General features: G+C 42.0%; 1 protein-coding gene across 3 annotated transcripts in view; it reads left to right on the top strand.

Moving 5' to 3' along the window:
• The first annotated feature begins 13,638 nt into the window (after positions 1–13,638).
• The window catches only part of GLDC (glycine decarboxylase), a 100,545-nt gene continuing 86,931 nt past the window's right edge, over positions 13,639–27,252 (top strand). For 2 of the 3 annotated variants that reach the window (XM_073880756.1, XM_073880757.1), the window contains exons 1-2: positions 13,935–14,668; positions 15,236–15,314. In XM_073880756.1, coding sequence (XP_073736857.1) covers positions 14,414–14,668; positions 15,236–15,314 — 334 coding nt within the window. In that variant the 5' untranslated portion in view covers positions 13,935–14,413. Of the gene's footprint in view, positions 14,669–15,235; positions 15,315–27,252 lie in introns of all 3 variants that reach the window. The other variant, XM_025887885.2, reaches the window with a different exon arrangement.

Here is a 27,252-nt window from a genome sequence, read left to right as displayed (position 1 = left end):
AGTACAACAAAAAGTCTAGCATTCATGTTATTGAAGTCCCAGAGGAGAGGAGAAAAAGAGAAAAGGGCTGAAGAAAAAAAATAATGTCTGAAAATTTCCTAAATTTGGTAAAAAATACAAACCTACATCTTTAAGAGGCTGAGTGCTATGGACTGAATTCTGCTCCTCATCCCAAATTCATGTATTGAAGTCCTAACCCTGATGTTATTGTATTTGGGGATAGGGGCATAAGGGTGGGAGAACTAACCCAATAGGATTGGTGGCCTTATAACAAGAGGAAGATTTCTTTCTTTTTCTGTCTTTCTTTCTCTCCCCCCCAGCCCCAGCACCTGCCTCTCTTTTCTTGTACACACCCAAGGAAAGGCCATGTGGGGACCTAGCAGGAAGGCATCCATCTGCAAGCAGGAAGAGAGCTCTCCCTAGGAACTGAATTGGACTTTCTAGCCTTCAGAACTGTAAGACATAAATTTCTATTGTTTCTACCCACTCTATGGTATTTCATTATGGCAGCCCAAGTTGACTAAGACACTGAGAAAACCTCAAATAAGATAGCCACTCTCCCCAAAAAAAGATAAACCCCCAAAAATTTATACCAAGACATATCATAGTCAAACTGCTAAATACTAAAGACAAAGATAAATGCTGAAAGAAGCAAAAAAGAAATGATACCTTATATATAGGAAAAAAGTCTTTGAATGATAACAGATTTATCAGAAACCATGGAGAACAGAAAGAGTGGCACATGTTTTTCAAGTGCTGCAAGAAAAGAAGAGTTGACCCAGAATCCTTTGTCTTGTGAAAGATCTTTCATGAATGAAAGGGAAATGAAGTTATTCCCACAAAAGGAAAACTAAGAATAAGAAGCTAGCCTTTTAAAAAATAACTGAAGGACTTTCCCTAAACCAAAAGAAAATGATTTAACAAAACCCCAAAAACACTCTTGGAACATCAGGAGAAAAGAAAGAACAAAAATATAGGTAATGTCTGCTAGCTATGAATTCTCTCAATTTTTGTCTGAGGGAGTCTTTATTTCTTGTTCACTTTTTTTTTTAGTTTCAAGTTTTTATTTAAATTCCAGTTAGTTAACATACAGTGTAATATTAGTTTCAGATGTAGAATTTAGTGATTCATCACTTACAACACTGTATCTGTGATGTCATTTGCAAATATCTTCTCCCATTCCATGGGTTGCGTCATAGTTTTGTTGACTGTTTCCTTTGCTGTGCAGAAGCTTTTTATCTTGATGAAGTCCCAAAAGTTCATTTTTGCTTTTGTTTCTCTTGCCTTTAGAGACATGTCTTGAAAGAGTTTACTGCCTCTGTTCCCCTCTAGAATTTTGATGGATTCCTGTCTCACATTGAGGTCTTTCATCCATTTTGAGTCTATTTTTGTGTATGGTGTAAGGAAATGGTCCAGTTTCATTCTTCTGCATGTGGTTGTCTAATTTTCCCAGCACCACTTATTGAAGAGACTCTCTTTTTTCCATTGGACATTCTTTCCTACTTTGTTGAAGATTAGTTGACCATAGAGTTGAGGGTCCATTTCTGGGGACTCTATTCTGTTCCATTGGTTTATGTGTCTGTTTTTGTGCTAATACCATACTGTCTTGATGATTACAACTTTGTAATATAGCTTGAAGTCAGGCATTGTGATGTCCCCAGCTTTGGTTTTCCTTTTCAACAGTCCCCTGGTGATTTGGGGTCTTTTCTGGTTCCATACAAATTTTAGGACTCTTTGTTCCAGCTCTGTGAAAAATGTTGATGGTATTTTGATAGGGATTGCATTGAATGTGTAGATTACTCTGGGCAACATAGACATTTTAACAATGTTTATTCTTCCAATTCATGAGCATGAAATGTTTTTCCATCTCTTTGTGTCTTCCTCAATTTCTTTCATAAGTGTTCTGTAGTTTCTAGAGTATAGATCCTTTACCTCTTTGGTTAGGTTTGTTCCTAGGTATCCTACGGTTTTTGGTGCTATTGTAAATGGAATCAATTCCTTAATTTTCTTTCTTCAATCACATTGTTAGTGTATAGAAATGCAACTGATTTTCTGTGCACTGATTTTGTATTCTGTCATGTTGGTGAATTGCTATATGAGTTCTAGTAATTTGGGGGTGGAGTCTTTTGGGTTTTCCACATAAAGTATCATATCATCTGCGAATAGAGAGAGTTTGACTTCTTTGCCAATTTCAATGCCTTTTATTTCTTTTTGTTGTCTGATTGCTAAAGCTAGGACTTCTAGTGCTATGTTGAACAATAGTGATGAGAGTGGGTATCCCTGTCGTGTTCCTGACCATAAGGGATTCCAGTTCTCAGTTTTTCCCTACTAAGAATGATATTCAGGGGGTGCCTGGGTGACTCAGTCATTGAGTGCCTGCCTTCAGCTCAGGTCATGACCCCAGGGTCCTGGGATTGAGTCCCACATCGGGCTCCCTGCTCCTCGAGAAGCCTGCTTCTCCCTCTCCCACTCCCCCTGCTTGTGTTCCCTCTCTAGCTGTGTCTCTCTCTGTCAAATAAATAAATAAAATCTTAAAAAAAAAAAAGATATTCACTGTGGGCTTTTCATAGATGACTTTTATGATATTGAGGTATGTTCCCTCTATCCCTATACTTTGAAGAGTTTTAATCAGAAAAGGATGCTGTATTTTGTCAAATGCTTTTTGTGCATCAATTGAGAGGATCATATGCTTCTTGTCTCTTCTTTTGTTAATATGATCTAACACATTGATTGATTTGCAAATGTTGAACCACCCTTGCATCCCAGGAATAAATCCAACCTGCTCAAGGTGAATAATCATTTTAATTTACTGTTGTATCCTCTTGGCTAGGATCTTGGTGACTATTTTGGCTTCCATGTTCATCAGGGATATTGGTCTGTAGTTCTCCTTTTTCTTTTCTGGTTTTGGGATCAGAGTAATGCCGGCCTCATAGAACAAGTTTGGAAGTTTTCCTTCCATTTCTATTTTTTGAAACAGCTTCAGTAGAATAGGTATTATTTCTTCTTTAAATATTTGGTAGAATTCCCCCTGGGAAGCCGTCTGGCCCTGAGCTCTTGTTTTTGGGGAGTTTTTTGATTACTGCTTCAATTTCCTTGCTGGTTATTGGTCTGTTCACATCATCTATTTCTTCCTGTTTCAGTTTTGGTAGTTTCCAGGAATGCATCCATTTCTTCCAGATTGCCTTATTTGTTGGCTTATAGCTGCTGGTAATAAGTTCTAACGATTGTCTCTATTTCCTTGGTATTAGTCGTGATCTCTCCCCTTTCATTCATGATTTTATTAATTTGGATCCTTTCTCTTTTCTTTGGATAAATCTGGCCAGAGGTTTATCTATCTTTTTTTTTTAAAGATTTTATTTATTTATTTGACAGAGAGACACAGCAAGAGAAGGAACACAAATAGGGGGAGTGGGAGAGGGAGAAAGAGGCTCCCTGCTGAACAGGGAGCCAGATGTGGGACTCAATCCCAGGACCCTGGGATCATGACCTGAGCCGAAGGCAGACGCTTAATGACTGAGCCACCCAGGTGCCCCAAGGTTTATCGATCTTATTAATTCTTTCAAAGAACCAGCTTCTAGTTTCATTGATCTGTTCTACTGTTCTTCTGGTTTCTATTTCATTGATTTCTGCTCTAATCTTTATTATTTCTTTTCTGCTTGGTTTAAGCTTTATTTGCTGTTCTTTCTCCATGTCCTTTAGGTGTAAAGTTAGCTTATGCATTGGGGATTTTTCTAATTTTTGAAAGAGGCCTGGATGGCTATGTACTTCCCTCTTAGGACCGCCTTTGCAGTATCCCATAGGTTTTGGACTGATGTGTGTGTGTATGTGTGTGTGTTTAAGATTTTATTTATTTGTCAGAGAGAGAGAGAGAGCACAAGCAGGGGGAGCTGCAGGCATAGGGAGAAGTGGGCTCCCCACTGAGCAAGGAGCCCAATGTGGGACTCAATCCCAGGACCCTGGGATCATGACCCAAGCTGAAGGCAGACGCTCAATGAACTGAGCCACCCAGCCTTCCCGATATGTTTTCACTCTCACTGGTGTCCATGAATTGCTTAAGTTCTTCTTTAATTTCCTGGTTGACCCAGTCATTCTTTAGCTGGATGTTCTTTAACCTCCAAGTGTTTGTGTTCCTTCCAAATTTCTTCTTGTGATTGAGTTCCAGTTTCAAAGCATTGTTGTCTGAAAATATGCAGGGAATAATCTCAGTCTTTTGGTGTTGGTTGAGACCTGATTTGTGACCCAGTATGTCATCTATTCTGTAGAAAGTTCCATGTGCCCTTGAGAAGAATGAATATTCTGTTGTTTTAGGATGGAATGTTCTGTATATATCTATGAAGTCCATCTGGTCCAGTGTGTCATTCAAAGCTTTTGTTTCTTTGTTGATCTTCTGCTTAGATGATCTGTCCACTGCTGTTGAGTGGAATGTTGAAGTCTCCTACTATTAATGTTTTATTGTTTAATGTTTAATTTTCTTTATTTTGGTTATTAATTGGTTTATATAATTGGCTGCTCCCATGTTGAGGGCATAGATAATTACAATTGTTAGACCTTCTTGTTGGATTGACCCTTTAAGTATGATATAGTGTCCCTCTACATTTCTTACTATGGTCTTTGGTTTAAAATCTAATTTGTCTGGGCGCCTGGGTGGCTCAGTTGGTTAAGCGACTGCCTTCAGCTCAGGTCATGATCCTGGAGTCCTGGGATCGGGTCCCTCATCGGGCTCCCTGCTTGGCGGAGAGTCTGCTTCTCCCTCTGACCCTCTTCCCTCTCATGTTCTCTATCTCTCATTCTCTCTCTCTCTCAAATAAATAAATAAAATCTTAAAAAAATAAAATAAAATAAAATCTAATTTGTCTGATATGAGGGTTGTTACCCCAGCTTTCTTTTGAGGTCGATTGGCATGGTAAATGGTTCTTCAGCCCCTCACTTTCAATCTGGAGGTGTCTTAAGGTTCAAAATGAGTCTCTTGTAGACAGTATATGGATGGGTCCTGCTTTTTTATCCAATCTGAAACCCTGTGTCTTTGGATTGGAGCATTCAGCCCATTTACATTCAGAGTAACTATTGAAAGATACGAATTTAGTGCATTGTATTGCCTGTAAAGTCTCTGTTTCTGTAGATTGTCTCTATTACTTTCTGGTCTATATTACTCTTGGGGTCTTTCTTTGCTTACAGAATCCCCCTTAATATTTCTTGCAGGGCTGGCTTGGTGGTCACATATTCTTTCAGTTTCTGCCTGTCCTGGAAGCTCTTTATCTCTCCATCCATTCTGAATGACAGCCTTGCTGGATAAAGTATTCTTGGCTGCATGTTCTTCTCATTTAGTACCCTGAATATGTCTTGCCAGCCCTTTCTGGCTTGCCGGGTTTCTGTGGATACATCTAACGTTATTCTGAGGTTCCTCACTCCAAACGTAAGGAATCTCCTCTCCCTAGCTGCTCTCAGGGTAGCTTCTTTGGCTTTAAGATTTGCAAGCTTCACTATTATATGTCGGGGTGTTGATCTGTCTTTATTGACTTTGGGAGGGGTTCTCTCTGCCTCTTGGACATGAATTCTTGTTTCCTTCCCCAGATTAGGAGAATTCTCAGCGATGATTTGCTCAATATACCTTCTAGCCCCCTCTCTCTCCACCCACTCAGGGGTCCCAATAATTCTGACATTGGAACATTTCATGGCATCATTATTTTCTCCAAGTTTTTTTTTCATGGGCTACTAGCTGCCTATCTCTGTTGTCTCAACTTCCTTCCTATCAGCTTAGCTTCTAGATCACTTATTCTCTCTTCTGCCTCATTGACCCTAGCTGTTAGAGTAACAAGTTTAGACTGCATCTCATTCATAGCATTTTTATGTTCAGCCTGATTGGATCTCATTTCTGCCCTTAGAGATTCTATATTGTCACTTGTGGTTTTTTTTCAAGCCTAACTATTAACTTTATGATTGCTATCCTGGATTCTATCTGTGACATCTTATATCCATATCAATTAGCTCTGTGGCAGAGAACACTGCCTCTGGTTCTTTTTTGTGACTTCCTCCTTCTTGTCATTCTGTCCAGAGAATGATGGTTGGGCAAATGAATGGAGTCCAAAATATTAACCACAACCCAAGCAAGATGCACCCTAGCAAAATCCAGAGTGGGTGGAAGTCACCACAGAAAAACAAAGCCAACATGAAACACAAGAATTTAAAAAAGGGGGGGGGAGCGACTATAATCTTACAGTGTGGACAAAGCAGGGTGTTGTACTTGTTCCTGAGTGAATTTTGGTCTGTGTGTTAGAAGACACTACATCCCAATATTACGAGGAAAGTAAAATTTATATATAGATAGATAGATAAAATTGAATAGAGTGAAAAAAGGACTAAAATGAAGCATGTATCTATAAAAAAAGTTGATGTGAAAAAGTACACGTTAAAAAGTGACTATGAAATATAAGTTGGTATAATAAGCATCTAGTTGAAGTGAGAAAAAGGCAAAAGGAAAAAAAAAAGAGAAAAAGCATAAGAAAAAGAAAAAAAAGAAAAGAATTTTATCTGAAAAATAAATTAGTCATGAGGCAACACCTGGAGCTCAATATACTATTTTCCCCTGGCGTTGGAATTCCACATTCTTGTAGGATCCATAGGCTTGTTATCCACCTGTTCTTCCAGACTGTCTTCTGGGGAAGGGACCTGCTGTGCTGTTTCTCAGGTATCCCTGCCTGGGCGGAGTTGTCCCACCCCCTGTCAGGGGGATGGGCTCTGTGCAAACTGGTCTTCTGTGTGGCTTTTGTTCCCTGGAGGCTTTCCGCACCTCTTCAGAGGATCAGAGCAAAAATGGCTTCAGCAAACCTGTGGCCCAGAGCAGAAAGATCACAGTCTGCCCTCTTTAATAAACCCTCCAGGACAAACATTCTTACATCTCAGGCTGATTTCATGTGTATTTCAAAATGGTTTGATAGATGGGTGCCTGGGTGGCTCAGTTGGTTAAGCGACTGCCTTCAGGTCGGGTCACAATGTTGGAGTTCCAGGATCGAGTCCCGCATTGGGCTCCCTGTTCAGCTGGGAGTCTCTTTCTCCCTCTGACCCTTCCCCCCTCTCATGCTCTCTCTCGCTCTTTCATTCTCTCTCTCTCAAATAAATAAATAAATAAAATCTTAAAATAAAACAAAACAAAATGGTTTGATAGATATCCAGCTAAATTCAGGGGACCAGTTGAAATGGGGTCCCTTACTCCTCTACCATCTTGCTTCCCTCTCTCTCTGGCTTTTAAAAAGATTTTATCTTTTGGGGCATCTGGCTGGTTCAATGGGTAGAGCATGTGATTCTTGATCTTGGGGTTGTAAGTCTGAGCCCCACGTTGGGGAATGATTACTCTTTTGTAAAAGATTTTATTTATTTGTTTGTTTGTTTATTTTGGAGAGAGCACACATACAAGTGGGGGGAGGGGCAGAGGGAGAGGCAAAGAATCCAAAGCTGACTCCAGCCTAGAGTGCAGAGCCAGGTGTGAGGCTCAATCTCATGACCCTGAGATCATGACCTGAGCCAAAACCAAGAGTTAGTTGCTTAACCGACTGAGCCACCCAGATGCCCCAACAACAAAATCTTTAAAAAATATATTTCATTTTTTCCCTTGGTTTTCTGCAGTCTGAATATGATATACCTAAGTGTTGTATTTCTCTTGCTTAGTGTGTTCTCCGATCCTCCTGGATCTGTGACTCGGTGTCTATTTTAATTTTTGAAAGTTTTTGGTTATTAATACTTCAAAAATTTCCTCTGCTTTCTCTTTTTCCTCCTTCTGGTATTCCAATTATGCACCTTTTGAAATTGTCCCACAGTTCTTGGATGTTCTGATCTGTTTTTGTTTTTGTTTTTGCTTTTTCATTCTGTTTTCTTCTGCATTTCAGTTTGGGAAAGTTCTATTGACTTATGTTTGCATTCACTAACTCTTTCTTCAGCTGTGTCAGGTCTACTCATCATCACTTAGAAGGTATTCTTCATGTCTGTTATGGTGTTTTGATTTCTGTCATTTCCTTTTGATAATTTCTTGGAGTTTCCATCTTTCTGCTTACATTGGCCATCTGTTCTACAACTTGTCTACTTTTTCTATTAGAGTTTTTAATATGTTAATCATAATTATTTTAAATTCCTTGTCTGATGATTCCTACATCTGTATCATGTGTGAGTTTGGTTCTGATGATTTATTTATCTCTTCAAGCTGCCTTTTTCTTGACTTTCTGCATGTCTTATAATTTTTTATTGAAAGCTGAACATGATGTATTGGGTGATAAGAACTGAGGTAAATAGGGCTTTTAGTGTGAGGATTGCTGGGCTTGGCTAGGGTTGTGTTGTGTTTAATGTTTGCTGTAGCTAGCAGTGACAGAGCCTTCAAATTCCTCTAGTGTCCTTGTTTATCTTTCCCCTGTTGCTTGTGGGATTCCCTAGTACTCTTCCTCAGAGACAACCTGTGTTTTACAGCAATTTTGTTTTATTGGAGCCCTATTTATGTGGTGGTGTGTTGTAGAGGAGAAGTGTTTTGTAATGTTCCAGTTAAATATAGCCCTATATCTTGGGCTGTGAACCTCCAACTGTATCTCCAGTGATATAGCTCCCTCACCCTCACCCCACCTCATACTCCTTTCTTTGGCTGCAGGGTTCTCAATCTATTCCCTTGAAGCACTAAACCCTGTTGACTCCCCCCCCCCTCACTATGTGAGATAAGAAGACCGGAAGGGGCTGGAGTGGGAGAAATTCCCTTCCTTAGCTTGGATAAACTCTGGAAGTCCTTTTCTTTGGAGAGTAGGTCTTTATTATGAAGAAGGCTCTGGACATATTTCACAGTGATTACTCTTTTCCTTTTTCTAGTGCTGAGGGCAGATATTTCTTGGATTTTTACCCTAACTGTGGTGGGGGTCCTGGAGGTAAAGCCTATGAAAGTGCGGGACCCCACTAAGACTAGTCCCCAGGACTTTCTCCCTCTCAAGTTAGTCCACAGTCAGCATCCAGTGATTCATCATAATTACCATTACATATTCCTACCAGTTTCTAATTCTAGCAGCTTCTGCTCTAGGCAAGCAGATCTTGGCTATGTCTCTTTGGATGAGGCTGTCTTATCAGATTTCAAGGTGCCATTTTGTCCTGCAATGTCAGTTTTCAGATGTATCCAAAAGTCATTGATTTTTAGTTTATCCAGCTTTTTCTTGTTGTAAGGACAGAAGCAATGACTTTCATGTCCTTACATATTGTAACTGAAAGTAGAAGTCCCAAATCTCCATTTATAATCAAACTTCCATAACATCCCACTGTGATTAGTGGAGCAGAGTAGTTTGTTTTGGATCTGCAGAATTTAGCATTATCTTAGAACCAAGTTCCAGTAACCGCCCAAAGTCTGGGTATTTTCCTTTCCTTGGAGTATCAGTCAGTGTTCTTCAGAGAAACAGAATCAATAGTATATGTGTATATATCAAAAGAGATTTTAAGAAATTGGCTCATGTGATTATAGAGGCTGGCAAGTCCAAAAATCTGCACTAGCATGCTAGCAGGCTGGAGACCCAGAGAAGAGCTAATGCTATATAGTTCAAGTCTAAAGGTTATCAGGGAAGAGCCAATATTACAGTTCAAGTCCAAAGGCTGTCTGCTGCAGAATTTCCCCTTGCTCAGGGGAGATCAGTTTTTTGTTCTATTCAGACCTTCAACTAATTGGATGAGGCCCACCCACTTTTGGAGGAGGTCAATTTGCTTTTCTCAGAGTCCACTGATTCAAATGTTAATTTCAACCAAAAACATTTTCACAGAAACATTGAATAAGGTTTGACCACATATCTGGGCACTGTGGCCTAACCATCACACTTGGTAAATGGCCACAGGTATCTTTAGGGGAGTTTAGGAAGAAGATTTACAGTGCATACGTATAGGAGGGTCATAAGATCTTTTCTCAGGTGTTCTTTCTTAAGATTCCCTTCATTTGGGAGGCCCTGGGTCTATGAACCAGCTAAATTAAGAGAACTAGTTGAGAGGCTGTGTCGCTTTATTTGGGTGACATATCAAGTTTTAGTTTGCCGGATTAAGTAAGATTTTCATAGGTTAATCATTAATTAGTGAGCACCAAAGATCCTTGTGGATCAAGCCCAATTAGTTACCACTCTGACTCTGCTGTCCTTTACAGCAACCTTGCCCCCTTTTCTTTGTTTTACTAGTGTTGCCGCTGGCCCCTACCACTCTGGGACTCTATTATTACCACTGAAAGCAAGGAGCCCATTTCAACGGTGGCATCTTCTACCATTATTATGTGCAGACACAGAAAATACAGAGCTTTTCTTTTCTTTTCTTTTTAAAGATTTTATTTATTTATTTGACAGAGAGACACAGCAAGAGAGGAAACACAAGCAGGGGGAGCGGGAGAGGGAGAAGCAAGCCTCCCGCTGAGCAGGGAGCCCGATGTGGGGCTCCATCCCAGGACCCTGGGATCATGACCTGAGCCGAAGGCAGATGCTTAACCGACTGAGCCACCCAGGTGCCCAAAATACAGAGCTTTTCAAGAATATTACTGCTCCTCTTAGCAATGGATTTCTCAATGTTTAGGTGAAGTGATTGTCCTCTGGGCCTTCCTGAAGGATACAATGAAAGGGTTGAAGAGTACATTGCATATTATGAAACCATACCAACATTCCTATCTCATCAAGCCTTTGGATCCTTTCTTCTCTATTATGCCAAGAAAGTTCTAGTATCATAACCTAATTTAATGAAGGCTATTGTTGAGTCTGGTTCCAGTTAAGCAACTCAGCAAACTCTTAGAGCCATTCCTGACTGACTGAGCTGATAACACTGAATCCAGAATCTCTGGTGCTACTAGCTTATCAGTAATTTCAATATTATTTTCCTTGGTCTAGAACCCACTCCTACACAGAAATCCTCTAGTACTGATATACATTAGTGATATCTTGCCACTGTTTCCCTGTGTAGGCTTCTTGTCTGGTGTCAGGCATCTTACTCATCTTCCCACAGTATGCTGAGATCTGAGTCTTGTGGATCTAGAGGTAAAGAAGTATTGATATACCTTTGCAAGATTAATGCTTTAGTGAAGCCATTATAAGATCATCAAGCAAGGGATGGTCAGCATTTCAGAGAGGGGATGAGGAACAGCTTCAGCTGTCAGAGAGACTCAGTGAAAGCTGGGGGTTCAAGATAATCAAATTCAGGATGCCTGGGTGGCTCAGTCGTTAAGCGTCTGCCTTCGGCTCAGGTCATGGTCTCAGGGTCCTGGGATCGAGTCCCACATTGGGCTCCCTGCTCCGCGGGAGGCCTGCTTCTCCCTCTCCCACTCCCCCTGCTTGTGTTCCTGCTCTCGCTGTCTCTGTCTCTGTCAAATAAACAAATAAAATCTTAAAAAAAAAAGATAATCAAATTCAACCCAAACTACCAAAATGTCCCTGTTCAACCCAAACTACCAAAATGTCCCTAAAGACTTAGTTTTTAATGAATCCCAAACTTTCACATGTGAGACCTGATAAAGCTGTGAATTCAACTTGTATGATAACTGGGCAATCCACAAGATCAAACATTGGGTCTGATTTGTATATACTTTCTCCCTGCAACTAAAGAAATTAAGAGATTTTTTTAGAGTGGAGAAGCTCTCTGGTTCTCTGAACTATCATTTTATCCTGTTAATTCTCCAGGGCATCTGGAAACCACCAGCCCTCCCTATAGTCCTTGTAGATATCATTCCCACCACAGTGGTCTAACCCAGCAAGTAGTTTGTCTAGCAAAGACCTCCCTTCATTAGGCACTTAATTCCCCACTGATAATTTAAGTAACTGTTTCCATTTCATGACAAGACTATCATGATCTCATTTTCCACTAGTGACAGTGTTATCATTTACTTCAAACAGAACCAGGTCAGATAGCTAATCCCAGATTCCTATCTTTGGGGTCAGTTTCCTAAAGCTACTTTTGGCCTCAGATACAGGCTCTGTTAAAGTTTATTTAGAAAACATGGAGTATTCCAAGCAGAGGAGGATTAAAATGCCAGGAATGGGTGCATATAAAACGACTGGAAGAGCAAAAAATAGAGTAGATAGACCACCACTATCTTCTGGTAAACCACTGAAGTTCAATGAGAAATTCCTGCTGCCTCCTATGTTGGAAAACCAAAGGACAGTTCCACTGAGGGACACAGCTGCCCTGCTGTACCAATGTGGGTGGCTGGTAAAGAAGCACTTTATGTTTGCTACCACTCATGCATATGTCTGCTGCTGTCAGAGAAATAAAATGATTTCTGCTTTATTCCATTTTCTAGTTCTCCCACAAGTTTATTTTGTTGATAGAAGATTAATAACATCCAGAACCCTGGAGCCATAGGAATCTGGGAATTATAGTTCTCTGGCTTCTAGTCCCTGTGGTACACAGAGTGTATAGACAGGAATAGGGATGGCATCCCACACTGAGGGTATCTCCCAACTTTTATGAAGGCTGTTATGAATGAAAGCCTGTTCAAAGACATTCAGCCCAGCCCTTCTAGCTCACCACCTGCCCCTGCCTGCCATATGTACACATTTTGCATACTGTTTTGTTTTATACTTTCCTGCCTCTCTGCCTAGTCTATGTGCCTGACAGCTACAGGACCCGGAATGTGCAGAGGATGATTGAAGGAGGAAGTTTAGAGAAGAAAAAAACAGGTTCTACTTATCTATAGTCTAAGTAATATTCTGATGACTTCTGTCCAATCCTATCTTCCTCATAGTAAGACAATTGTAATTTTGAAAGTTCGTTCTTTGTTTTTGTTTTAAAGATTTTATTTTATTTTGTCTTTAAATATTTTGTTTATTTATTTGACAGAGAGAGACACAGCGAGAGAGAGGGAACACAAGCAGGGGGAGTGGGAGAGGGAGAAGCAGACTTCCCGAGGAGCAGGGACGCCGATGGGGCGCTGGATCCCAGGGCCCAGGGATCATGACCTGAGCCCAAGGCAGACACTTGACGACTGAGCCACCCAGGCGCCCCTAAAGATTTTATTTTATTTTTTAAAAAGATTTTTATTTATTTATTGAGAGAGAAAGAGAGAATGGTAGAGAGAGAGCATGAGAGGGAGGAAGGTCAGAGGGAGAAGCAGACTCCCCGCTGAGCAGGGAGCCCGATGTGGGACTCGACCCAGGGACTCCAGGATTATGACCTGAGCCGAATGCAGTCGCCTAACCAACTGAGCCACCCAGGCACCCTAAAGATTTTATTTTTAAGTAATCTCTACACCCAGTGCTGGCTAGAACTCACAACCCTAGAGTCACATGCAGTACAGACTGAGCCAGCCAGGTGCCAGGAAGTTCATTTTTTTTTTTTAAGATTTATTTATCTATTTTAGAGTGTGTGAGGCGGGGGTGGGGGGACGGGCAGTGGGAGAGAGAGAGAGAAACTTTAGCAGACTCAGCGCTCAGCGCCAGCCGAGGTGGGGCTCCATCTCACCACCATGAGATCAGACTTAGGCTGAAAGCAAGAGTTGGCCGCTTAACTGTGCCACCCGGGTGACCCTTGAAAGTTCATTCTTGATAAAAATCTCAAGAGATAGCTGAGAACTTAGATATACAAAATTTTCCAACTAAGATGATAGTGCAAAATATATACCTCAATATCTTTTGCATCTCTCCCTCCCCACATATATATGGGGAGAGACAGAGAGAGAAGTGACTCAAGCCTACTGTTGGGGCAATTCTTTCAATGTATAATCTCTTTAAATCCATCAAACTGTGTGAGATGAGAAAACTGAAGCTCAGAGGCTGAGTAACTTGCCCGCAATCATAACTATAAAAAAACTTTCATCTGCCCATATTGGTTTCCATGAAATATAACCGGGAATGATGCCCTAAAATTAATGAATGGAAACTAATTATTTGAGCCTGGCTTCTCTTTCAGAATCATCCTTCATTTCAGCTGAGTTCCCCAGGCACTTCGCCCGCAGCTGTGCAGCCGGATCCAGGGCCAGTGCGGTCCCAGACCTTGGCACCGAGCTCATGGATCACCCTGGTCTCCGCATTAGCCGGAGATGGAGTAGGAGTGACTGAGGATGTTAGGCTCCCGGTCAGGAGCAGGACTGCTGAGGGCCTGAGAAGGGAGTAGGAGAGGGGGCGGGGCGGGGTTGTACCCCGCCCCCGCTCTTCTGCCTACTCCCATTGGCCGAGCCTTTCCTGGCCCCATCCCACCGCCCGCCCGCAGGGCGACGCTTAAAGTGTGCGGAGCAGGTGCCTCGCGTGTAGCAACAACTTTGCGCGCGTGTTCAGCCTGAGCGCTACTCCCATCCATTGCCCACGAGCGCCCATCCGTCTGTCCTGAGAGTCGTCCAACGAGAAGGGGCTCCAGGCATAAGGCAGCCGCCACCTGGAGGACTGCAACCAGAAGAGGCCAAGAGCGCGGCTGACCCTCGCGGGCCGGGCAGGGGACTGTGGCCGCGACCATGCAGACGTGCGCCAGGGCCTGGGGGCTGCGTTTGGGCTGTGGAGTCGGGGGCGGCCGCCGCCTGGCTGGAGGCACGGGACCGCTTTGGGTACCGCGGGGCCGTGACAGCAGCAGCTGCGGCGGGGACAGCGGCAGGGCTGGGGACTCGCGCCTCCTCGAGCGCCTCCTGCCCAGACACGACGACTTCGCTCGGAGGCACATCGGCCCCGGGGACAAAGACCAGAGGGAGATGCTACAGGCCCTGGGGCTGGCGGTAAGGACCCCACCCGGCCTTCTAGGGCCTCATCCCGCCCTGCCCGGTTTCTGCCAGCGCGGCCTCCCGGTCCCCGCCCGGAGCTCTGCTTCGCTCCGTGTGGGACCCGCTCCCGGGTCTGAGGCCCTGGCGTGGAAGCGAGCCCGCGAGTTCGGTTCCTGTGCCCTAGCCTTCTCTCACCCGTTTACTTTCTCCACCCGCTCTTCGCGCCTCAGAACCTTATGTTTTTCAACCCAGCTCGCCCTCCTAATGAACCCTAACTTTGCAAAAGGAGGACCTTCTGGTTTATCCGATTATCTCTGGTTGCTGACTGAAATCAAACCTGCAGTGGTGGAATCACTAACCGAATTCATTTGCTTTCCTCCAAGTGATTTCTGGTTTGCTTTTTTTTTTTTAAAGAAACCCTAATTAGGCGTTTTTTTCTTTTTAAAAAAGAAACCCTAATTAGGCGATTTTAAATGAGGTTACCACAAGCCTTTGTAGATGCAAAACACAGAGGTGACTCTTTTAACTCCCGAAGCACTTTCCTCTCCCTTGAGTGTTCACGGACTTATGTTTTAATTTTAGAGCATTGATGAACTGATTGAGAAGACAGTCCCCGCCAGTATCCGCTTGAAAAGACCCTTGAAAATGGAAGATCCTGTTTGTAAGTTGCTGGGAGGGCTCCCTTAGACTCCGCTTACTCTGGCCTATTTGTCTTCTATGGTCTCTGAAAATCCAGCTCTGGGTTAGGATTGCCCAGGACTGGGAATATGTTTATTCAAATAAAATAGCGGCGGGTACCTTAAGGGACGGGAGATGGTGGAATATTTAGTTCCTGGAGCAGTCAGTTTTGCACCCTAGATTGGAGTCCATGCCTCACCTTTCTAGGTTTTTATCTAGGCGCCAGCAAACTTCCCAGAAGAAGGCAGTGCACAAACGCGCATGCAGGACTCCCCACTTCCCAGGCAACCGTCCCTCCCAGGCCATGGTTCTCATATCCTTTGGGTTGAGAAGTGTCCTCACCTCTGTGCAAGTCAGGATACTCTGAAGGGAAAAAGGAATTGCCTATGATCATACAACTAGGGAAGTGGCAAAAATAGGAGATGCAGACATGTGTTCTCCTAGCCTAATTTTCTTTATAGGACTAGAGCTTCACATGTTTTCTTATCTCACGTCCAATTTCATTACTTATGCCTAGTGTAAGGCAGCAGTACTCTTCAAGTTCAAATGATTTTTATAAGAAAATATGCTTGGTTAAAAAAGCTTAGTTTACTCATAAAATTAGAATTTTGTTATACATTTAAATATTTTTAATAGTCTGAAGACTGACTTTCAAAGGTATTTTTATGTGAGCACTTGACTTCCATGGGCTTAGGCATGAATTCACATGTCAAAGGATTAGTTAGGCAGAGTTGAGCACTCTCTAAACAGGAAAGAATTCTCTTGGAGGTTATCTGGTTTTGAATCATAGAGATGCTGTCTCATACTTTTGGAGTCAGGTAGAGAAGGTATTTTGTTCTGTTTCAGGTTTTAGGACAGAAAGGATATATAGATGGCAAACTTTATTTTTTTTAAGATTTTATTTTTTTATTTATTTAAGAGAGAGAGCGTGCTCATGGGTTCAAGCCGGGAGAGGAGCAGAGGGAGAGGGACAACCAGACTACTCTGAGTGCAGAGCCTGACTTGGGGGCTCAATCCCACAACCCTGAGATCATGACCTGAGTGGAAATCAAGAGTCAGTCCCTTAACAGACTCAGCCACTCAGGTGCCCCAAACTTTATTTTGTTTTTTAAAGTAGACAACTTGAGGGGCCCCTGGGTGGCTCAGTGGCTTAAGTGTCTGACTCTGATTTTTGCTCAGGTCATGATCTCAGAGTCATGAGATGGAGCTGGTGAGATCAAGCCCAGCCTCAGGCTCCTGAGCTGGGTGTGGACCCTGCTTAAGGTTCTCTCTCCTGCCCCTCCCCGCTCCAAGAAAAAGTAGACAACTTGAGGTATGAAGCCACTCCAACTCCAGCGGGCTAATGTAACTCAAACTATGATGAGGACTGTTTCCCTGGTTGGTTTCAAAGTGAACCATTTCTCCTGATGGCAGGGACCTTGCCTTTAGAAGACAAAATCTGCACATTTTGTTCAATGGAACTGATTGAGACCTAGGGATAGCTGGAAGCCTTACCTATTTCAATTTTAGGAAATCATAATCCTGATTTACTGGATGTTTAACAAGTGAAGAGTTGTATATGTTTTTGTAAAGATTTATTCATTTATCTTAAGGGGGAAGGGGCAGAGGGAGGGAGAGAGAGAGAAACTCAAGCAGACTCCCCAATGCAGGGCTTGATCTCACGACCCTGTCACCATCCTGAGATCAGGACCCTGAAATCACAACCTGAGCCGAAATCAAGAGTTGGTTGCTTAACAGACTGTACCAACCAGGTGCCCCAAGAATTTATTTATATATATATATATATAAATTTTATATATATATATATAGAATTTATATATTAGATTTATTTATTTTTATTTGAGAGAGAAAGTGAGCAGGGAGAAGGACAGAGGGAGAGAAATTCAAGCAGATTCCCCACTGAGCAGGGAGCCCAACATGGGGCTGGATCCCACAACCCTGAGATCCTGACCTGAACTGAAATCAAGAGCCAAATGCTTTAACCCACTGAGCCACCCAGGCACTTCCCGAGTGGTATATATATATTTTTTTAAGTTTTTATTTGACAGAGAGCACAAGCAGGGGGAGCAGCAGCAGAGGCCGAGGGAGAAGCAGGCTTCCTGCTCAGCAGGGAGCCTGACGCGGGGCTTGAGCCCAGTGTCCTGGGATCATGACCTGAGCCGAAGGCAGAGCCTTAACAACTAAGCCACTCAGGTACCCCAACCAAGTTGTATATTTTTATATTTTTATTTTTTTTAAGATTTTTATTTATTTATTTGACAGAGAGAGAGAGAGAATGAGAGCAGGAACACAAGCAGGGGGAGTGGGAGAGGGAGAAGCAGACTTCCCGCTGAGCGGGGAGCCGGATGTGGGACTCGATCCCAGGACCCTGGGACCATGACTTGAGCTGAAGGCAGACACTTAACTACTGAGCCACCCAGGCACCCCCGAGTTGTATATTTTTAAAGCAAGCCTTAGGTAATGCCTTTCTGAGACTTTCAAAGTCAGAAAATGTTTAGGTCAACCCTTTTTACAGTATACTCTAAAATAAGATTTTTTTAAGAGCATTAGAGCCTAGGAAACACGTCAAAGTTGTCTATCTAAAAAAAAAGTTCAGGGATCCTGCGTGGCTCAGTCATTAAGCGTCTGCCTTCGGCTCAGGTCATGATCCCAGGGTCCTGGGATGGAGCCCCGCATTGGGCTCCCTGCTCCGTGGGAAGCCTGCTTCTCCCTCGCCCACTCCCCCTGCTTGTGTTCCCTTTCTCGCTTTGTCTCTCTCTGTCAAATAAATAAAATCTTTTTAAAAAAAAAGTTCAGCGACTCATTTCCAGCTGAATAATGTGAACATCGGGGAATTCCATTTCTCCTCCTTTCTCTCATTGGAATCAGGCTCTTGTTAGTAATTTGCAACTTACCTGTAAACTTTAAACTCAGTGGCTTCTGTGAGATTTGGGGCTGGTTCCATCTGGTTATTCTGAGGTGACTCAGAAAATACTGCACAGTCAGGAGGTCCCCCTGCCACCAACCCTGCTACTTCCTTGCCTGTAAGTGGACTGGCTCTCCAACAAAGCTTGCTTCTTGGAAGAGTAAGCTCTGCTTAGTGCAGGCACAGAATGTGTCAGACAAGCATCAGTGTTTTGCGGAGGTGTGCACACGTCATGGTTAATGAATGTTCTCCACCTGGGGAGAGGAAATTGGTCCATGTAACTTCCAGTAGTAGCATTTCCATAGTGGAGCAGCATTATCCAAATGGTTTAATGTTGAATGCCCGTGTTCTGTTGTAGTCAGAGGAATTCTAGACCCAATATTTGTTCACTGTATACATAAGAAACTAATAAGAGCTAGTTAGTTATATGAGTCTTAAATGCCTTCATTGCTGAGTAAAAAGAAGACTGAGAGCTGTAAGTACCACAGAGATACTTGGGTTAGTTTTTACACATAATTTAATAATCTCAAACATTTATGTAGTACTTACCATGTGCTGGCCACTTTTAAAAGTGCTTTTCACGTGTTAATTTAGTCCTTAGTACAACCCTGTGAGGTAAGTACCATTATCTGTTCTAAAGATAAAGACAACTATGGCATACAGAAGATGTGTCATAAAGTGCAGTGGAGACAGAATTTGACTAAGGCGGCCCAGCTCCACTGTCTACCCTCTAACCACTAGTCTAAACCACTGTCTTCATTGTTTACAGATATGCACAAATCCAGTCATACCAGATTCCCCCTGCCATTTGCCAACTGCTCTGGTGGAAATGCAGTGGCATGCTGAGAACACAGATGTGGGAACACTCAGCCACTAGCAGGGAGAGGGAAGGGGTCACAGGGGCAGGACTAGGTTTGATATTGAAGGATGAATAGTGATGTTCTGCTGGAAAGGCTGGGGGAGGCTGCTGCAGGCAGAGGGACCATCATGTACAGGACAGAGTGGCCTGACACAATCAAGAAAGTACAGATGATTCATCTGTCATGAGGATGCTCCCCTCCCCTTGGACATTTAAGTGCTTTGAAAGAATACCTTGATTATCATTTGGAGTCTCAGCAAATCATGCTTCAAAGAAATAAGGAAAAGCTACTCAATTCAAAACCCTGTTGTCATCCTGTTCAAGTGAATCCACCCTCCTTCACCCACATACACACATAAAGAAAAAAAGTTGAAAGGATATATGTCAACGGGAGCGTTCATTTCCCTGGATGGGCCATGATGGATGATTTTAGCTTTCTTTTTATTACATTGCTTTTTCTAGATTTTCTACAATAACTATATATTTTGTAATTACTACCAAATTTTAAAAGTACTTTATGAACCAACCCAATCACCTTTAGCTATGGTGTGACTTGCTGTGTAGTATTTTCACTGAAGTCATCCCAAGCTAACCAGACTGAATTAGCTCATAACTTCACAGAAGCTGCAGGGTTTAAAGTTTACACAAAATTGCACATTGCTTATTGTGAGAATGCTTAGGAAGAGAGAAGAAACTAACCAGAACCAAGCAGCTTCAAATTATTCAACCAGAACCAAGCAGCTATCACAATGAGACTTTTTTTTTTAAAGATTTTATTTATTTATTTGAGAGAGAGAGAATGAGAGATAAGAGAGCACGAGAGGGAAGAGGGTCAGAGGGAGAAGCAGACTCCCCGCTGAGCAGGGAGCCCGATGTGGGACTCGATCCCGGGACTCCAGGACCATGACCTGAGCCGAAGGCAGTCGCTTAACCAACTGAGTCACCCAGGCGCCCCTCACAATGAGACTTTTGACGAACTTGTGGGAACCTAATGTTTGAAGCCACATCGTTTAGAGTGGTGTTTAATAAATGGTTAATGGGGGGGATGTTGTGTAATGGAGCTGCAGTTGGTGACTATGTCACCTAGGTGGGGTTGGGCACTCTCCTGCCTGACCTCAAGGACACCTAAACAGAACAGCTCTTCCCCAGACTGTGGATGGCAGGTGTCTTTCAGCTGGATGATACACATCATTGAGTTTTGCCTGTAGTTTGTGACAAGGCTCTCCCTTGGCCTATTCCTGACCAAGTTACCAGCTTATATGAATTATTTTATCCTTAGGATAATACCACTGGATTTTCCTTATGTTTTCCTTATTTCCTGTGGAAATAAATGAAGACCAACCAAATGATAAAAGCAAAGCCTAATTTATTCTGAACTTGTAGCAAGGGAGTCAGACTTTTGTTTTGGCAAGGGAGTGGGAAAGCCTTATAGTGAAATAAAGGAAAGGCTTCAGGTAATGTTGGGGGCTATTGGCATGCAGAAGATGTAGGGGGCAAGTAGAATCAGGGGATCCTGTGTGATTGGTTAAGGATGCATATTTGGCTTTGTATGATTGGTCCTTCGTTGGAAGCCAAGACCAAACTTCAGGAAGCTGTCAATTATTAATCAAGTCCTGGCCAATAATTTTGGTCCAATTATTACATAAGTTATTGTGCAGTTTGCTGAATTGTCACTGAAGATAGCAATTTGGCTTTCTGCAAGTCTAACTTACAGAAGGCTGGCTTCTGGTGTTGTTTGTTTTAGAAAGAGTGTTGGTTTCTTGAGCAGGTTGCTGCAGGTTGTGGGTGAAAGTTATGTGGTAATATATGGTCTAAGCCATTGTCTGTATTTAGTCTCTCACAATAGAATTTGTCTTGCCCTTATATTTTTGTCATTAATTCTTTTTAGGCAGACAGCTGCAGATCTGAGCGATACCTTGGTCTATTGCCCAAATTGCTAAATGTTCATTGGCCATCTAGTATGTGCAAAGCACTGTGAGGAAAAATTGGTGAATAAACATAATCACTATCCTCAAGAAGCTTACTTCTTACCTTCTTAATATAAATTATGTCAGAAAGTTAAAAAGTCCCAGGTGCCGTGAGAACTATGGAAAAAATGCTATGAGTGCTCAGAAATGAGAAGTTGAATAGAGAAGAGAAATAGGGTTTCTGAAACAATGTAAATGAGTTAGAAGCAAAAGCAATTATCTTTACATTGAGTGTTTTTTTGGTGTGTATATTAAGGAAAAAATGCAAAGAAATAAAGGCAGTATCTTCACTGAGAAAAAGAAAAGTCAAATGCAACATGGCAAGCACAGTTAGGGAAGTATTTTAGTATTGTTGGAATCTCATCACTGATGCAATCTTACCAGAATACTTACGCTGTCAGTCATTTGGGGATTCTGGTATATGTTCCAACACCTCAAAGCAATTCTTCAACTGGGTGTTCTACAAATTTAATTCAATTCTTTATAAGTTATCATTTTTAGCATTAAAATGTTTTGGGGGTGCCTGGGTGGCTCAGTTGTTTAAGTGTCCAACTCTTGATTTCGGCTGAGGTCATGTTCTCAAGGTTGTGAGACGGAGCCCCCATCGGGCTCTTTGCTCTTGTGTGGAGTCTGCTTAAGATTTTTTCTTTCCCTCTTGCTCTGCTCCTGCTCTCTCTAACTCTCTCTCAAATAAATCTTTAAGAAATAAAGTGTGTTGGACTTCCTTATTTTTAGACATATAAAGGATACAAACATGTAAACATATAGAGAATGAGAGGCCAAATAAAATAGGTCCTGTGACTGGGACAAAAAACTTTTTAAAATGTAAAAACAACTTTTTTTCTTCATCTTGCTAAAGGATCATGGAATTTATCCAGTATCATCAAATATATTTTATATAAATGAAATTAATTCTTTAATGTTAATTTAAAAACTGACTTTTGGGGGGAAGCTATTACATCTGTTATCTCCTGTTGTATAAGAAATTAACTGCAAAATTCTGTGGCTTAAAACAACCATGAACATTTACTATCCTCACAGTTCCAGGAGCAGCTGGGCTGGATGATTCTGGCTCAGCGTCTTTCAAAATACTGAGGTCTCAGTGCGGTCGCTCATCTGGGCCTGGAGGAGCCGCCTGCAGGGTCGCTCACGCGTGACAGCTGGCAAGTTGGGGCTGGCTGTGAGTGGGAGGTCTTAGTGCCCCCACATGGGTCTCCCCACGGGCTGCCTACCTGTCCTCACACGGCAGCCAGATTCCCCCAGAGACAGTGATTCAAGAGAGGGAAAGAAAGCCAGGCAAAAGCTATCCTTTTTATGATCTATCCTTGGAATTCCGATAGCATCACTTAACACCACTTTCTGTTGATTAGAGTGACTCATTAAGTCTGCCCTGAATTCAAGGGAAGGGGAATTAACTTTCACTTAAAAATTTTTTTATATTTGAATATAAATGGCACACAATGTTACATTGGTTTCAGACGCACAACATGGTGATTTGACAAGTTTATACCTTCTCTATGCTGACCACAAGGACAGCTACCATCTGTCACCATAGAATGCTGCTATTATCATTGACCGTATGCCTTATGCTGTGCCTTTTATTCTCGTGGCTTATTCATTCCATAGCTGGAAGCCTGTATTTCCCACTGCCATTCACCCATTTCCCCACCCTCCTCTCTGGCAATGATCAAATTCTCTGTATTTATTTATTTTTATTTTTTTAAGAGTTTATTTATTTGACAGAGAGAGACACAGTGAGAGAGGCAACACAAGCAGGGGAGTGGGAGAGGGAGAAGCAAACTTCCTGCGGAGCAGGGAGCCCGATGCGGGGCTCGATCCCAGGACCCTGGGATCATGACCTGAACCAAAGGCAGACGCTTAACGACTGAGACACCCAGGCACCCCAAATTCTCTGTATTTATAGTTCTGATTCTGTTTGTTTATTGTGTTTTTTAGATTCCACTTACAAGTGGAATCATATGTATTTGTCTTTCTCTTAGCATAATATATCCAAAATATATAAAGAACTTATACAACTCAACACTAAAACAATCTGATTAAAACATGGGCAGAGGACCTGAATAGACATTTTTCCAAAGAAGATATGCAAATGGCCAGCAAACACATGAAAAGATGTTCAACATCACTAATAATCAGGGAAGTGCAAATCAAAACGAGATAGCGCCTTAACACCCATCAGAATGGCTAAAATAAAAACAAATAGCAAATGTTGGCAAAGATGTTGTAGAAAAAGGAACACGTGTACACTGTTGGTGGGAATGTAAATTGGTACAGCCACTGTGGAAAACAGTATGGAATTTCTAAAAAGTTAAAGAAATAAAGTACGATCCAATAATTCCACTACTGGATATCTAACCAAAGAAAATGAAAACGCTAATTCAAAAAAAAAAACCACTAATTCAAAAAGATACATGCACTGTGTTTATTGTAGCATTATTTACAATAGCTAAGATATGGAAGCAACCTGTGTCCATAGATAGAAAATGAATAAGGAGGATGTGGTATGTATGTTTGTAAATGGTATGATCTCATCCTTCTTGTGGCTGTGTAATATTTACATAGGAATATTACACAGCCAAAAGAAGGAATATTACACAGCCACAAGAATGAGATCGTACCATTTACAACAATGTGGATAGACCTAGAGGATATTATGCTAAGTCTCCACCCTTTGAAAGGGACTGTAAACAAATCTGCAGATGTATTTTTTTATTAGACTTTAATTTTTTAGATTAATTTTAGGTTCACAGCAAAATTAAATGTAAGGTACAGAGTTCCCACATACCTCCTGCCCCCAGGTAGCCTCACCCATTATCAATATACCCCCCAGAGCAATACATTTGTTACAACTGATGAACGTACATTGACACATCAACACCCGAAGTTCATAGTTTACATTAACGTTCACTCTTAGTGTTGTACATTCTTTGGATTTGGAGGAATGTATAAAGACATGTATCCACCTCTAAGTATCATACAGAATAGTTTCACTGCCCTAAAAACATCCTGCAGACATTTTTTTCCCTGCAGACTTTTTTTTTTAAACTGCCACATTCATCCAAATTAGCACATACTTCCTATCTTAAATTACAATGATTTTTATTTAACTTTTAAAAATATTCAATGCTATCAATGAAATCAGTCATACTGTATCATATAGTGTTACTGCTAAGGAGTATTATAAGCTACTATCATCAAATCTATTTCTATAGCTTCCTCCATCTTCCCTTTCTCATTAATTGAGAAGCTTCTGTTGGAGATAAGATACTGTTTCAGTCCCTGAGGGTAAGAGTCAAGAGGTAAAAGATGATAAAAGATACGGTCCCTGACTATAGGTTATAACTAATAGGGAGATAGATATTGAGTAGCAGTAAGATCTGTAAATAAGGGGAGCACCTGCGTGGCTCAAATGATTGAGCATCTGCCTTCTGCTCAGGTTGTGGTCCCGGGGTCCTGGGATCGAGTCCCACGTTGGGCTCCTGACTCAGCGGGGAGCCTGCTTCTCCCTCTCCCTCTGCCTCTCCCCCTGCTCATGTACTCTCTCTCTCTGTCTCAAATGAATAAATAAAATCTTAAAAAAAAAAGATCTGTAAATAGGATGAATGCTTTGGCTGAGGTTAAGGCATGAGCAGAGGCATGGTTATTTGAGGGATATGGTTAATGACCATGTATGTAGAACATGTATGCAGAAAGGCACTGAAAACACTATATAGAGGGCTCAGAGCCATGATAGGGAATTTGTTTTGTCTCTGTAATGAGAAGACATTAATAGTTATTACAGAGGGAAATGACATGATTGTGTTTTGCAGAGTGCCTCTGAGATCAGAGGCAAGGGGACCAGCTGGGAGATTGTTGGAAAGTTTAGAGGTGAAATGTGCATTAGTTCAGGTACAGCAAAATGTACTCACCAGGATGATATTAGATATGCAAGAAATTTATTGGGAGTGGGAACAGGAGAAGGCAGGGGAGTCTTTAGACTGTGAGGTCTGACCCTGGTGGAAGGGGGAAGAGAAGGGGAGGAATGGCTAGGAAAATCTTAGGCTGCAAGCACAGATCTAAGAAAGTTTTGGTCAAATGGGAGTCCTTGAGCTAAAGTCACCCATGGGAGGGTTCCCACATCCTGCAAGAATGAGTCTGCATTAGTTCTCTTGCTGTTCTTAGTAATTGGCTGGGAGCAGCCTCTGGGGATTACGGTTTTAGTATAAACATGGTGGTTGATCCAGAGGGGCAACAGGTGGGCTGTCAATTTCTAGGCTGAGTGTGGTGATAGTAATGTCATTAACAGGAAACAGGGAGAAGGAGAGGGTTCTGGAGGAAGGAGAGATCATGAATGTTTGAGCAGAATTGTTTGAGGTGTTCATGGAACATGCATTTGGAAATGTTGAAACAGTAGTTGGAAATAATGAGTCTAGAGCTCGAGAGAGAGAGATGATAGATGGAGTTCCAGATATAGTGAGTCTTCTAACTGAATTCATGGGAGTGAGATGTCCTAGGGATGGAATATGGGGAGAAAAGTGGAAGTCAGGATGCTGGGAAATAGAGCATGTAAAAGGAGGCAGAGCTGTCTGAAGTGAAGTAATTAAAGAGGCTGGAGGATAAATTTTCAGGCAGGGGGTTGTGGACCCTACTCGCATATTCTGGACCTTTCTTAGGCATAAGAGGGAATAAAGTCCACCTGAGGATGTAAGGACACTCAGAAGTAAGAAGAGTTGAGGGGTTGCCTGTCTGACGATGTGAGTGAGAGACAGGAAACATGAGACTGAACATTAGAGAAAAGTGGATAAGGTTCAGAATAGCTATTGTGAGCATCCAAGTAGTAGATGCTTAACCCCCCCCAAAAGTATTTTTACAAAGATGCAAACAGAATTTTAGTAAGGATTCTCAATGCCCACATCATCAACATACTGATTAAACAAGGAGGAAATAAAATTTCTAAAATTCTGAAATTATTGTATTAATTAATGCACTGTGTTATTTCACAGAACTTAATAGCTGTGGGTTTTCCATTTATAAATGTTTCTTTGAAGCCCATACTTTTAAGGATGTATTTGAACTAAACGTGAGAACAGTTTGTGCATTGCTTTGTCATCATGAGATTCTGTGATGGGTGATTATTGTGAATATTGAGCTAGATATTTGTGGGAATTTAGGAGAGTTTTCATTGCAACACCTTTATTCACCTGTGTTTTCTGAGCACTTACTATGTGCCTAGCAACCTGCTATGCCGCTCCTCACAAAGAGATTATAATTTTTTTTAAGATTTTATTTATTTATTTGACAGACACAGCGAGAGAGGGAACACAAGCAGGGGGAGTGGGAGAGGGAGAAGCAGGCTTCCCCCCGAGCAGGGAGCCTGAAGCAGGGCTTGATCCCAGGACCCTGGGATCATGACCCCGAACCAAAGGCAGACACCCAACGACTAAAGCCACCCAGGAGCCCCAAGAGAGTATAATTTAGTGGGTGAGATTCTGGGTTGGACTAGAACTTTCTCCCTATGCCTATTCCTTTCATCTATAAAAAAATTATCTCTTTCCTGCAAGCATGTTAAATTGTTTGAGTTGGACTCCTAGAACATATCCTTCCCTTCTTGTTTTTGCTCTGCTGGCTGTAACAACGTCCCCGCAGGGCAGCAAAGAGGAAAAACAAATACTCCAGGACTTCCACCCTGATTCTCATTTAAAACTTACCATTTGGCCTGATTATACAGGTAAACTGGTATTCCAGATAAATGTGAATTGCAACGTTTCTCTGTACATTTCTTTAAAAAATGCACGTGTTGTGATGAGCACTGGGTGTTATACGCAACTAATGAATCATGGAACACTACATCAAAAACTAATGATGTACTGTATGGTGGCTAGCTGAACATAATAAAAAAAAAAACAGTATTCATAGATTAAATGAAGAGAGGTGATAGAGGAGGCCTCCCATAGAAAGTACTGTGACCCAAGACCAGGGGGAAAATAACAGACATGGTGCCTCTTGTCCTCACTTCCCCACTGTGCGATGTTCTCATTTTCTTACAGCTAGTATTAAGATCTTGAACCTGTATTTCTTTTGGGTGAACAGGAAGGGCTGTAGGGACATGCCTCACCTCCTTTTGGCTTTGGAAGTGCCCCTGGGGGTAATGAGGGGCTGGGTGCAATGGGATGTTAATTAACTGAGCAAT

The sequence above is a fragment of the Callorhinus ursinus genome, unplaced genomic scaffold (genome assembly GCF_003265705.2).
Source record: "Callorhinus ursinus isolate GAN/ISIS: 27379988/994484 unplaced genomic scaffold, GSC_fseal_2.0 scaffold39, whole genome shotgun sequence".
NCBI classification, from domain to species: Eukaryota; Metazoa; Chordata; class Mammalia; order Carnivora; family Otariidae; genus Callorhinus; species Callorhinus ursinus.
This window is presented reverse-complemented; position numbering and strand designations above follow the sequence as displayed.